Genomic DNA, 14,676 nt, shown 5'->3' on the forward strand with positions numbered 1-14,676 from the left:
TTAGTACAATATCTGTCACATATAGTGCTTCATAAATATTTGTTGACTGACTGATTGACTGACTCACCTTGTCCCAACTGGGCCTGATTTTTAGTGCTTCACTCTTCTCTCTGAAATTTTGCCTCTTTATTAGTAGTTTCAGTTTCATTTTCATTTTCTTCCTCTTCTTCTCTTCACTTTCTTCCCTTTCTCTCATAGTCATAGAATCTTAAATTTGGAAGGGATGTCAGAGGTCATCTAATCTAAACTTCATCTGTACAAGAATTCATTTTAGAAGATCTCAAACAAGTGGCCATCTGGGCTTTGTTTGAAGGTCTCCAATGAGAGAGGACATACTACCTCCCAAAGCACCTGACTGGACTTTGGACAGCTCTGATCATTAGCAGTTTTGTCTTTATATTAAAACTAAATTCATCTCTCTATAGCTTCCATCTATTGATCCTGGTTCTGCCTTCTGGGGTCAAATAGAGCAAATCTAATATTTCTTCTATATCACAGTGTATATATTTAGATGTTTAATGACAATTAATACTTTCCTCCTTTGTCTTCTCTTCTCTAGACTAAACATTACACTTCCTTCAACTGATTCTCATATTGAAGGTTGTCTATTCCATCCTTTTTCTCCTCTGGATGCTCTTTAAGTTATTAATAGTATTGCAAAAATATAGCACTGAGAACTAAATGCATTATTTTAGGTGCATTCTGACCAAGGTAGAATACATTGAGATTTTTATCTCTCTGATTCTGGACACTAGGAAGCCTGATCACAATAGCTATCATGTACAATTTACATATATTAAGCTAAAGTTCATTAAGGCACTCAGTTTTTGTTTTTATGTACTATCATCTGAGCACACTTCTCCGTCCAGTGTTAGTGAAGATTTTTGTAGTCATATTCTTTTTTCCAATTCTCTTCTCTTCCTTTCACCTTCCACCCCCTTCATCCTCTCTTTTTTTACTCTGCCCTCTTTTTCCTATGTTGCCAAACTTTTGTCTCTTATTTTTCCATAATTTGTTCCTTATTTCTACTATTTACTTCTCTTCTCTTCCTCTTCTCATTCCTTTTCTCTCTGTACTCAGAAATGTTTGTTAAGAACATGCTTTGTACATGCTAAGTACTGTTCTTAATTTTCTGTATGTCTTCCACTGTCCCTTTTTTCCTTAAGTGTAGGGACTGTGTACTCCATATAATTGTACCCCAAGAATCTAGTATAGGATTTTGTACATCATAAATGCTTAGTATTTGTTAAATTTACTTGAGTTATCTTCTTCCCTCCTTAGTTTGTGGTGATTGTCAGCATCATCAACTTCAAGCCACTTAACTATGATGACTATGTCTTCCCTTTGTGGGCCAACTGTGTGGGCTGGGGCATTGCCCTCTCTTCCATGATACTAGTGCCTGCCTACATTATCTACAAATTCCTGAGCTTGAAGGGCTCCCTAAGAGAGGTAAGTATTCTAGTCTGGACAGAATCAAGTGGTGATTACAGACACAGAGTTGAAGAAATGTGGGTACTTTTTACTGCCATTCAGCACCCATAAAAATAGCAGTTTAGGCTCAGGGTTTTAGAATACCAGCTATGAAAGGGACCTTAAAGACCACCTAGTCCAACCTTCTAATTTTACAGATAAAGAAACTGAGCTTCAGAAAGCAGACATAGCTTTAGCAAGGTCCCATAGGAACTTAATGTCCCGTCAAGGACTACCCTTATATTCTGTTAATGTTGTAAGAAACCTTAGAATCAGAACTATATCTCCCTTCATTCTTTTATTTCACAAATGAGGAAACTGAGGCCTAGAGGGATTAAATGACTTGACCAGGATTATAAAATGATTGACTGGCAAAGATGGGACTCAAACCCAGGTCTTCCCAAGTTTTTTGAGTCTTTGTCAGTTTTTCCTACGTTGTCCATTAGAAAGCAAGTTTGAATGTTGTTATGAATGAAAAGCTGTTATGAATGAAAATGTAAATTTCTTGAAGGCAGTTACTGCTTGTTATTTTGGATCTGTATCATCCCCAGCCTCTAGCATAGTGTTTCTTGTTATTGCTGTGATACACTTCCATGCAGAGCACCAAAAATGTCATCCACAGTCACCTAGTCATCTACTTATTTTTATCACTGATGAAAACACCACTATGTCTATCTTACTTTGTTCTCTGTTTACCTAACATAGTTTCACATGTGTAGAGCTTGTCATCCTAACTAGACTGTAATACATTCAGCAAACACTTATTAATCTTTCTATGTGTAAGGCATTAAACTTCAACTGTGGGCAAAAAGCCTGTGTGATTTTCAGCTAGATGAAAATGTAGGGAGCCTGTCCTCTCCTCTGCTTCTGAGAATCCCTGGTTTCCTTCAATACTCAATTCAGCTACTACAGAGCCTTTCTTAACTGCTCCCTGGCCCTCAGGTGATAATACCCTCCATCTCAGAAACTATCTTGAATTAATTTGGTATCTTTCCTATATATGTATTTATATATCCACATGTTCCACCTCACCCCTAGTATAATATAATCTCTTTGAGGCTAGGGACTGCTCCACTTTTGTCTTTGTATTTTCAGTATTTATCACAATTCCTGTCATATAATGCTTAATAAATACTTGTTGATTGACTGCTTGGAAATCGTGTAATCCCATGCCATCATTTTTACAGAGGAGGAAACTGAAGCCCAGAAAGGAGAGATGACACACTGATAATTTTTAGAGTAGCCAGGACTTGAACCCAGGTCCTCTGACTCTAATGTTCTCTCCACTATAGTCTAATGAGTCTCCGAAGAAGCTTAAAGTCTAGCAGATCTCTTTGAGTACAGAGGCCAGACTTTTTTTCTCCATGAATCCTCTACAGTACTTATATATAGTTGGTGTTTATGAAATACTCGTCTAATTTCTTGATGATAGATCCAGATTTCCACATGCTGGGGTCATTTAAAGTGGGGATAACATGCATTCCCGCTGGATAAATGAGTTTTTATAAGATGGTTTTCTATATTTTTTATACACAGTGTACATAGAGGGTTGAGGAAGTAGTCGAACAATGCTTCATTCACTTATTTATTTGTTATTTATTTATTTAAACCAACCCCTTCATTCACTTACTAGATCAACCCCATTATATTTGAGGGGCAGCAGGCATATTCAGGAAACACTGACCTCTTTTCTCTTTTTACTTCATTCCTAGAGACTGGCTTACTGCATAACTCCAGAAAACGAGCACCACCTTGTGGCACAAAGGAATGTCAGGCAGTTCAAGGTTTGTTTCTGTCCCTGAACTACTTCCTCCCCAAGAAGCTCACATTGGGAACAGATTTTGGGGCCGGGGGAGGTCATCATGTTTATGAGGCAGAAATAGAACCACGCAGGAAAAATATAGAGTAAAAGCCAACAAACTGTGGAGTTTCACAAAGTTCCTAGAATTATAATCTGTTTTGCAGTAAGGAAAGTATAAAGTTACAACTACTGGAATTTGGTGACCAAAATTCTGTTCCCCAAGGATTATAGAATGCAAAAGTTGTAGAGGAGCTTTAGAAATCAACTAGACCAAACCTCCTTGTTTACAGGTAAGAAAAATAAAACCCAGGAAGGTGAAATAACTCACCCAAAGTCACACAGTTGGAATTTATTATACTACAGAGTGCCTTCAGCCAAGACTTCAATCCAGAATTCCTCCTCCAGTGTTCTCTCTATTATAAAGTACTCTCTACTTCCTGAGTGGTCCTTGCTTTTTTTCTTCTTTCTCTTATCTTCCCATTCTTCCATGTATTTTGAATGATGGGTTGTTGTAGAAACATATGAGGAGCTGAAATAATATGCAAAGCATGGAAATAGTAAAAAGGCAAATATGGGGAGTTAGTGACGGGTGAATAAAGAAGAATAGACATACATTGGAGTATGAAGTGGACAAAAGGAGTGGAGAAAGAATAAAACTTGGTTAGGGAGGCATATATAAGACAGATTGCTTCTTATTAAAAGTAGAAAACTTAGTTCCACTTCTCATAGCTTTTCCTAATTTTTTTTTCTTTCTCCCATCCCTTGGGTATCTTGTTCACAGTATGGAGTAGAGTGGAGGCTTATTCAGAACATTGGATGGTTTGGGCAATAGACAGAAGATAATGAGATCCTAAGATTTCTAAAGAAGTTGATTCTTAGAGAAGCAGCATCATGTATTGGATAGAGCACTGGAGTCAGGAAGGCCTGAATTTAAACCCTGTCTCTTACATTTCCTAGTTGTGTGACCTCTGGAAAATCACTTAACTTCTCAGCCTCAATTTCCTCATCTGTAAAATAAGGGTGTAGTAAGATATTATGGCCTCTAAGACACCTTTCTAGCTCCAAATCTGCAACTTTTTCTCTTTCTAACCTTTTGGCACATACAACCGTAAAAATCACCATCAAACTCTGTTCAAGGTTGTGTTCTGTTTCAGAGCTATTAGGAACAGAATTGGGGGAGGACATTATGGCTGCCCATCTCGTTGATCATTATTCTTAAAGGATATGGGCATATTTCAGACATACCTGAATTTTGTGGTAGCTCACGGACTGATGTCAGACTTGCTTCATTCAAGGATCTTGTCCACCTACTGATGAAGATTACCACTCCTCCCTGTCCTAGCAGATAACCTTTGCAAGTTGCTGAGTAGGGAAAAAAAGCATTGCCTCAAGGTCCACTTTTCAGTGATGTTTCTCCACACTGAGCTAGACCAATACTTAAATAACAGGCATTAAGTCACTCACTAGGCCCACTGTCTCAGAAGTGGTAGACACTTGTGCGGATTTAAGGAAATTGGAATACTCACTCTCTCAAAGATTCCAAGAAATTGGCTCTTTGGGGGATTCTGTCACCTTTGTCTTTTTCTTAATTTGCTTGATTGCACAGTAATCAGTTCCTAAAAAATTGAAGTCCTTTAAAGTCCAGGTTGTTTCCAATTCTTAAAGAATATTTTCTTTTCTTTTTCAGCTCCAGCACTGGCTAGCAATCTGACTGTACTCACCTGAGGAGGAACCCTATCTTCTGTGACATGTTCAAATGGGATTAGTGATAATGTCAAGGTTAAAGCCCTCTGGATTGTATTTCACCAGTCACTCTTGAGTTGACCCATGGATTGTCTTAAGGGAAGAAAATTTTCCTAAAAACTTCTTTTCCTTCACTCAGTTACAAATGAATTCAGTGAATCTGGTCTTTGTTTTCCTTTGAGCCATTAGTTTTTTAGTCTAGATCCTGAAATAGATTTGGGAAGGTTTAGGGGAGAAAAAGATATGAAGGGAACTGGAGAGACTTGTGTCCCTTCATTCAAAACCTCTATTACACGGGAAAAAGTCAAGATAAGACAGTGTCTGTGGGAAACACTTGATTAATCAGTTGGTTACCCCTCTCTTTGAGAGTATACTATAGGGATAGTCATGGGAGAAAGATGTTTAGATGTTTGCTTCTATCTCTGATGACTTACCAGGCTAATTTTGCATTCTTCTAAATTATATGGTATGAATTGACACTTTGTTATTCTCAGTCCTGCCACTGGTTAATACTTTTGTTTTCTAGAGAAGGAAAATGGGAGAGTTAGGTCATTTCTGTTTCATTTAATTTGTAATAAAATAGATGGGTTTGGAATTATAACTTAGGGAGCTACAGATAATGCTATAAGTTCTGATGAATTTTTTTTTAGTAATGGAAGGTGCTTATCTAAAACTAATTATTAGGAGAGTTTTATTTATCATGTGAGATAGGTTCACTTGCCTTGTTCAGTTGACATCAATACTTCAGTGGATCCATGATTCATTATTGTGGGTGCTCCCTCCTCTGGTGCAGGTTGCAATGCCTTCATACAACTTTCTTATCCTGGGGAATTCTTGGGCATGGATTTCCATCAATTCTGTATATGGGATGCTGGAGATATTCCTCTGGGTTGTTAATACATGGTGCAGTACTCGGAGACTTCCAGCAGCTTAAACATTTCATAGGCATATCTTCTCCACCATGTTTTCTGGTATTTCTACCAAAAAGAAAAAAAAATCTCAGTCCATAGCTATATAAGTATGAAACATATAATTCTTTAAAATGATGATTTTATTCTGATCCAGAGAAACCAGACCCCCAACTTTACTGTGGTATGCAATGTGGCTTCATTTTCTGCTCCTCATCAAATAACTATAGTTGTCTCTTGAATTCTGTGTTCATTGAAAGGAACAGTGGTCTGAATAATCCAAAAATGATTCCTGTTTGTCCTTGGGATGACCGGTTAACTTTTTTTTTCTTTTTTGCAGCAGCTCTACTTTCATAGTCTGATGTCATTCAGGATTCTTTTAATGGAATTTTTAATTACTTGAGTTCAACTCTGTGAGTGGTGGCAGGGTGAACCAGGAGCCTTTTAAGGAGCAAGGATTAGATGCTCTGCATTAAAGATACATCATGAGAACCTCACAAGTGGGGCTGCCACAGTAAGTGGGTAACTGAGAGATGGCAGCATATGGTTAACAACCAAACTCTTGAAGATTAATGGATAAGGAGCCCCATAGAAATGCATGGTGCTGTTCTTATTCTGTTCAACTGAGATGCAGGAAAGCTAATTTATAGTATTTGGGATTACCTAGTTGACTTTGGGATTCATCTTAGCGGAATTAAAAAAGGCCAAAATTATGCAGTTGATTGTTTTCTCAGCTTGGGACTTGGCTTCTTTGCCTGGTGCCAAAATGCAGCTTGCCAGTTGAATATGTTTATTTGCTTTTAACTTAAGTCTATAAAGGATTTAGATGTAATCCACTCTGGGTTATAAAATGGGCTTCCAGCTTTGGGATTCCCACCTAGAGGGCTCCCCTTGATATTTTATTAATGAAGATAGATGTGCTGGTCACTTCCCAGAAGTTAGGAGGGAAGAGTATATGTAGTGGTAAATTACATTAAATAAGAGAAATCACACTTCTGTAGGACTTTGAGATTTCAACATCTCTTTCTTCGTCACGGTCCTATTAGGTCAGCAGTGCCAGTCTCTTCATCCCTGTTTTTCAGATGAGGAAAGTAAGGCTTGGAAAGAAGCAATGATTTGCCTAAGATCACATGGCTACTAAGAGACAGAGTTGGGATTCAAATTCATGTCTGCCAGTTCCCAAGTCAGTATGCTTTCCATCTTACAACTTCTCAAAAAAAAAAGAAAAAGAAAGTCAAGAAGGAATTAGTCAACTGACCTAAAAGATGTATCAATTTAGATCAGGTTCAAGCTGGAGAATACTTTAATTGGATGTCCCAATTCAATAGTTTTAGGTAATGTCAGCTTACTTGGAAAAAATTAGGAAAAAAATATCACTATTTGAATTTGGTTTGGAATTTGACCCAATTAGTGCTGGCTGTTTCTGTTTCTGGTTCACAGCTCAGTTCAATTGCAACCCTACTGAGAGTAAGGCCTCAGATTCTCATCATCATTCTGCTGTTGCTGCTGTGGGGCCTTAGGAAAGTCACTTAACTTTAGAGGATCAGTTGGGGTGAAGCTCAGAGATCAGAACCATAGAGGAGAAATGAGATGCTGCTTGTTACTAACTGATTAAATATGTATCACACAGAATAAAAAGAAAACAAAACATCTCTCCACCACTTTCCCATTTCAAGAAATGATTATGGAAGGTATTGGGTGGAGGTGAGGATAGGAGGTTGGAGGCTTAAAGGAAAATTTCTAGATCTTCTCAATTTTGCCCCATTTAGGAGTCAGTTAATACACTTCAGGATGGACCCTCAAGAGTTGAAAAATGGGTTCCAGTGGAGAAAGTTTAAGGAATTGGGGTTCTGTGACACATCTATTAACGTCATGACATCAGCTCATAGAAAACCCAACAAAGTGAAAATAATTTAAATGAAGCAGGAGTAATGCTGATTGAGTAGAGGGACAGATTTTTTGAATGCTAGGGAGATAAAATTCTAAAATGACCAAGGAGGAATTATGTGGGCTGTCTATCACTTGAAAGTTTCAGGCAGAAGTCAAGTGACCCAAGTGGTTTACATTTCTTGCTCTTATTTCCTTTATGTCCTTCTACCCCAAGTCTATGACTCTTTTCTCACAAATATCTCACAAATTTTAAGTTGATAGCTATTCATATGTTTGCCCTCTCCCCACCTCCACACACCCATTAAGGATCATACAGTGTCAAGTAGGGGCACAAGAGAAGCACAGAGAAATAGTATTTTTAGAAAATCCCAAGGCTTGAAATATAGCCTTCAATTTTCTGCCCAGCAGCAGTTTCACAAATTCATATCATATTCCCTTCCTATTGGGGATTTTCACCACAAAACAAAGCAAAACAAACAAAAAAAAGAGAGTCTCAATAGAACTTCGAAATAGTTTACTAAACATTTGAATTGCTATTAGTGAGAGGCCAGGCAATTATCTTCCCGAATGATAATTATAGCAGTCAATATTATAATCATACATGGAGGTGAATAACTTTCTAGACTATGAAAAATTTTGTTTTCATTTTTACTCTTACTCTAAAAAAGTATTAAAGAACACAAAATATGTAACTTTTGTTTAAACATTCAGAAGTTTAATTTCCCAGTCTTGGTCATGATCATATTGGTCTGGTAGACAGATGTTCAATATCCTCTTGGTTTCTTCCATCTAGCTTAAAAGGTAGAGAATTGGTTCATTCACTTAATACATAAGCATACATCAATGCCATCATATTCTGTTACCTTGTAAGGAAAACCTAGACCTGAGAACATAAGGATTGCTTCCTTAGGTAAATTCTGAGACTATCAATTCCAGGATTCTCTCTTGACAGGGGCATCAACAAAGGGTTTTATGGAAAATCAGATATCATTCTTTAGAGGTTCAAAATATGTCTCCCAAAGAATGCCTTATGGATCTATCATTTCTGGTGCCTCAATTAACATCACTAAATCACTGTGCCTCCTCATGAAAGTAACTTGAGCTTCAGTCACAAAAAAAGTAGAGTTTTTCAGTCACAAAATAAAATTCATAGGATACTCCTAGAAGATAGGAGTTGAAGCAGAGAAGGATTATTTGTTTCTTCCAATTCTTGTTGGCAGATGGCAAGGGTGGCTCAAAGACTGAACGATCAGAGTTTAGCCATGGTTTGGAAATTCATATCCATGGGTAAAGATAAGGGCAAGCAGTGTCATTGGGAGTCAACACCTTTGACATGTGACACCATTGTGGGAGCTGAGTAGCAAGACTTTGTAATTAAAATTTATGCTGAAAGTGGCATAAAAATTCAAAATCACCATAACTCTCAGAACACCACTTGCTGCTCACTTCCTCAGCTGGTTATTAGTATGGGAGGCTAGAGCTCTTCAGTCTTATGATTCAAGAGCTGTTGCATTCAAATGACCAAAATGTGTTAGTTGGGGGGGGGGAAAGACAAAACAAAGTGGTGAAAGGGAAGAGGAGTGAGGGCATCATTTATTTTTCTTTAGTTGCTTGCCAAAGGGAAATTATTCAGCTTCTGTGCTTTGACTGCAATAATCACTCTTTGGAGCACTGGGACATGAAAGGGAAAAGATGTTTGGAGGAATGGGTGAGAACAAAGCCTCAGTGGACGTACAATATCTGATAGAGAAATGAGGGGACAGATTGGTTCAAAGAAAGTCTTTTATTTTTCTGTAGCTATCTGTAATTCTTCAGTCTCTTGATGGTTTAAAAAAAGAAAAGAAGTGGTGCTAGCTTAGAAGTTTCTAGGATGCCAAGTCATCTCTATATAATGAAGTCTCCAGGGGTAGATCACTTCCTTGGGAGGTCACTTGTATCTGTAGTATAGATAGACAAGTATTCTCTCTTTGACTGGTGGAAATTACTCCACTCTGGTGGATTTGAGGTCTCTGATGAGGGTCCACACAGTCACTGGGTTTGCAGTAATATTTCAGGGATTTTCTGACACTCAGAAGCTTTGTAGAGAGGGGTTTCTTTGTTTACATAAGTAATATTCTACTTGGTTTTTACTGCATTTTTTTATAGTAAAGGTTCCCTGTAATATGAGTACCTCCACCTATTGTATATTGCACTTTTGATATCTTTCCAGGCCTTTCTCCATTACCTCCTTTTTTTTTTTTAATAAAAGGACATATACTTTTAAAATTAGAAAATTAAGTCTTAGGTAATCATTTGATATCACAGAGTCCACATCTACACCAGGAACTTATTATAAGACCTATAAGCCTTCCAATAAGGAAACATGATCTAGAAATATGTGCTGCCAATTAAAGTCAGACACATCATATTCTATAGTCCCCACTGATGCCTTAATATCTCAAAAAGACCCCCTGGGTTTTGTGTTTTCTCTTCTCAAGAAAGTGGTGTATACATTTAACCTGAGTGATCAGGAACAGAAGAAATCTACCAAAGAGGTTATTTCATAGGAAAGAAGTCATACTGAGGTCAATCTCTTAGAAAACTTTAAGAAGGAGCGGCATATTTCATGATAAATTTGAGATGAAGGTACCTCAATTGTCACTCCAATTATCTCCAAAGTGATTAAAATATATTATTCAAAGATATTTGATTTCTCTTTGTTGTACCCAAGACTTACACTCACCACTCTAGCAGTTTCTTTTGTAGTTGTTTAATAAGAGAGAATGAAAGAGAGAGAGAAAGAAAGAAGAAAAATAATCCAATTAACCCCATGTTTCAACTTTTCCTTTAGTTGAGGAATTTGAGGGTAACATATCCACATATGAATTCAAGTAATAGGCTTGACCCTGTTCCTTACAAAACTTAGGTGTACGTGATGTATACTGTTGCTGTATATGCTCAAGATGTCGAAAGCTCTGGTCAATGTAGTCTCTTCTGAGATGTCTGCCTTCCTTCCTCAATCTATGTGCTTTAATGTAAATAAAGATTGTTTCAAGTGATTTCCTCTCTATGTCATGAGTTGTTCCAATACTATATGAATTACAATGTCTGACCTAGATTTATTTTAAAACCTGTTTTCCATCGTGGGAATGAAGCTAAAACAATAAAGGATATCTTCTATGCCATCCATATTTTTCTTCTTTTCTGACTGTACTTTAGCATTTCCTAATTCTTTCAGTTTAAACATTATTAATATATTTGGTTTTTATGTCACCTGTATTTCTTAATGTATTCTTGCCTCCTCTTCTAGAGCTATTCCTTATAACAAAGGATAAAAAAAAGAGAGAGAGAGAGAAATCAATTCATCAAAGCTAGCCAATAAATTAAAAGAACTTGACAATCTAGGCATTATAGTGCCCCACCTCTGAAAATCATAGGGATACCTCCTTATATCTTCTTTGTTATTGAGCTTGGTCATTATAGTTTGCAGCTTTGGGTTTGAATTGTTTTGCTGTTATTGTTCTTTTCTTTTACATTGATGTAATCATTGTGTAGAGTGTTTTCCTGATTGAGCTTGCTTTATGTTACACCAGTTCATATCTCTTTCTGTAGTAATCACATTCATAATTTCTGTCATGACATAATGCCTTTCCATTATATTTGTGCTGTAATACATGTGAAATCATGTCCCAAACAATAGGCATCTACTTCATTTAAAATTCTGTTCTACTATAAACTAAAAATGTTACTTTTAAGTGTCTCTAACTCCAGCATCTGTCAGGTATATTTCAGGATAATTCATTTATGAATCTTGGAATGTCAGGATCTGAGAAAAATAGAAAAATGGGTGGCTTAACTAGGATGCAGCATATTACCAATGATGGATAACTTGCATGAAAAGCTCACTAAGGAATCATTGAGGATATTATATGAACAGAAAAATGCTGGTCATGCAGTTGGTCATACAGCACTACATCAGAAAAAAAAATTTAGAGAAAGATCTCCTCCATTGGGTATATTCCCTATGTGAGATTTATGGAAAAACATGAAAAAGAATTACATGGACTTAGAGCAGAATGAACAGATTGTGATCTCTGCTCATAGAAGGAGGACCAATATAAACTTGATCATGGATCTACTAGAGCATCAAAGTATTTTTATGTTTTTCTTTTTCAAGGTGAAAGTAAATGATCATCTGGGTCTTAACTCCATCATTTTTCGAAACAGAAAATTCACACTGATAGAGGGGAAGTGATTTACTTTGGTCACGGGATAAGCCAGTGGCTGAGCTATGCTGATTCTTAGTCTATTCCCCTCTCCACTACAAAACACAACTCCTACTAAATTATGTTTAGCACATTTTTTCCTACCATCATCAACTCTTATTTTTGTATTGCCCATTATGGTTTTCATATTATCTTCATATCAATTGGCTTATTTGTTTGGAAACATTTCAGAAAGATAGATAGGGAAGGCAATATTATGGCCATTTGATGGATGACGAAACTGAGCTAAAAACAACCTGATTGTTATGCAAAGTTATAAAGGTATTATGGATTAGAATTCAAGCCCTTCCTACCTTTCCAGTCTTCTTATACTTTCCTTTCCTCCATGTGCTCTATGATTCAGCTATATTGGTCTCTTTGCCATTCCTCACATGTGGCATTCAGTCTCCCAACTCTGCTTTTGCATTGGCTATTTCATATGCCTTTAGAAGAGTATGGAGAATAAGAGGGGTTTTGTAGCTTTGGAGAAGGGAAAATGCTTTCCCAATTTTCAAAAAAAGAGGAAGAGAATGGAGTCTACAAACCACATGCTGATGAACTTGATAGTTTCTTTAAAAATTCTAGAATATGCATTTAAAGGGGTTGTCAGTGAGCAAGTAAAAAGGGAAGCAGTATTTACAAAGAGTCAGAATAGCTTCATTAAGAAAAAGGTCATGTTAGACTGATAGATATCTTTTCTTTTGACAGAGCTGAAAGACTGGAATACCAAGGGAATATTCTAAATATAAATTAGCTTTAGTTTTAGTGAGGCATTTCATAAGGACTACTGCAACTTTTTGTGAATAAGAAATGTGGGTCAGATTTTATCAGTTATATAGATTCAGAACTATTTGAATGGACCTAAAAAGTAATCATTAATGGGTGACTGTCAAGTTGGAGAGAAGTCTCTACCTCAAGAGCAGTCCTTGGTCTGTATGTGTTCGTCTTTCACTTTTGAAGGAGACCATGACATCAAATAAATGATGATATGACTTGCATTTGACTTTGTTTTGAGGGAAGGAGGACTGTGCAAGGTCATCAGCTTCACTTCCCCTCCTGGGTCATTGGGATCCAGTGACCAGATATTCATCAGGATGAATGCAGAAGGCTCAGGACTCACTAGGAGACCTTGGTCTATTCAGGTACTCACTTAGAGTGAGGTAATCCCATTCAATGAATAGGCCTCTTTAAGAAGTAAATAGGGAATGACCCCTTTAATGAACAAAAGAATGAAAAAAAATAAGTAAATGGAATTGGTAGGGAAAGAGCAATAATTACTATTGATAATCATTCTGAAGCCAGGAGTGTCCTAAAAAGAACCTTTGGAAGAACTGGGGAACTGGTAGACTCAAGCTCAGATAACTACCATGTCTGCTGGTGGACAGGTATCCACCAGCATCTGGATTCACCCATGCTCTAGTGCAGCCCTGGTGAGGAGATGTCCTCCAGCAGCCAGACCCCCACTCCCACTCACCAGGCAAGCTTTGGTGTAGCCCTAAAACACAAAGCCAATTATCAGGCCCTTGGTCCCCACCACAAGAAGCCAGGCCCCCTGTGCCCCAGAGGTAGACTTATTATGGTGACAGGGAAGATAAAAACAAAAATTCAACACTGTCAATATACCCATATCTGAAAACTCAAGAGGGAATATGGACTTGTTTTAAACCCCAAAAGTCTTCCTGGAAAAGCTGAAGGACTTAAAAAAAAACACATAAGGGAAGAAGAATAAAAATTGGGAAAAGAAGTGAGAGATATACAAGAGAGAGTTAATAGTTTGGAAAAGTAGGGACAAAAATTGACTGTAGAAAACAATTCTTTTAAAAATGCAATTGGCAAAATGGAAAAGGAGGTACAAAAGCTAACTGAAGAAAAATTTGTTAAAATTTGTTAAAAATTAGAATTAGACAAGTGGAAGCTTGATATAAGACATCAAGAATCAGTCAAACAAAATTAAAAAAATGAAAAAACTAGAAAAAATGCAAAATACTTCATTGGAAAAACAGATAAACAGGAAAATAGATCCAGTAGAGATAATTTAAGAATTATTGGTCTACCTGAAAGTTATGATCAAGAAAAGAGCCTGGAAGGCATTTTTTAAAGAAAGCATCAAGCAAAATTGCCCTGACATCCTAGAACCTGAGGGTAAATAAGCGATCCAAAGAATCCATAAATCACCTCCAGAAAGAGATCCCAAATTGAAAGCAACAAGGAGTGTCATAGCCAAATTTCAGAATTATCAAGTCAAAGAAAAAATGTTACAATCAGTCAGAAGGAAAAAAATGAAATATTGTAGAACCCCAGTCAGGATTATGCAGGACTTTGCAGATTCTGCATTAAAAGATCTAAAGGTTTTGAATATGATATACTGCAAGTAAAGGAGCTTTGATGGCAACCAAAGATCAACTATCCAGCAAAACTGGGCATAATATTTCAGGGAGGAGATGGACATTTAATGAAATAGGTAAAGGTAAAAGGCTGGAGTAGAATGTATTATGCTTCAGCTGAAGTAAAGAAAAAAAAAACAGGGGCAGCAATCCTGATCTCACAATGCAAAAGTAAAAATAGATTTAATTAAAAGAGATAAGGAAGGAAGCTATATACTGCTAAAAGGGTCCAAAGA

General features: G+C 36.9%; 1 protein-coding gene across 2 annotated transcripts in view; it reads left to right on the forward strand.

Annotated features, from left to right (window-relative positions):
* Window positions 1-10,850, forward strand: part of SLC6A2 (solute carrier family 6 member 2) — a 71,167-nt gene extending 60,317 nt beyond the window's left edge. For both annotated transcript variants that reach the window (XM_072632249.1, XM_072632248.1), the window contains 3 exons: window positions 1,282-1,449; window positions 3,183-3,254; window positions 4,959-10,850. In XM_072632249.1, the coding sequence (XP_072488350.1) occupies window positions 1,282-1,449; window positions 3,183-3,254; window positions 4,959-4,982 (264 nt within the window). In that variant the 3' untranslated portion in view covers window positions 4,983-10,850. The remainder of the gene's footprint in view (window positions 1-1,281; window positions 1,450-3,182; window positions 3,255-4,958) is intronic.
* The last annotated feature ends 3,826 nt before the right edge of the window (window positions 10,851-14,676 follow it).

The sequence above is a fragment of the Notamacropus eugenii genome, chromosome 1, assembly GCF_028372415.1.
Source record: "Notamacropus eugenii isolate mMacEug1 chromosome 1, mMacEug1.pri_v2, whole genome shotgun sequence".
Lineage (NCBI taxonomy): Eukaryota > Metazoa > Chordata > Mammalia > Diprotodontia > Macropodidae > Notamacropus > Notamacropus eugenii.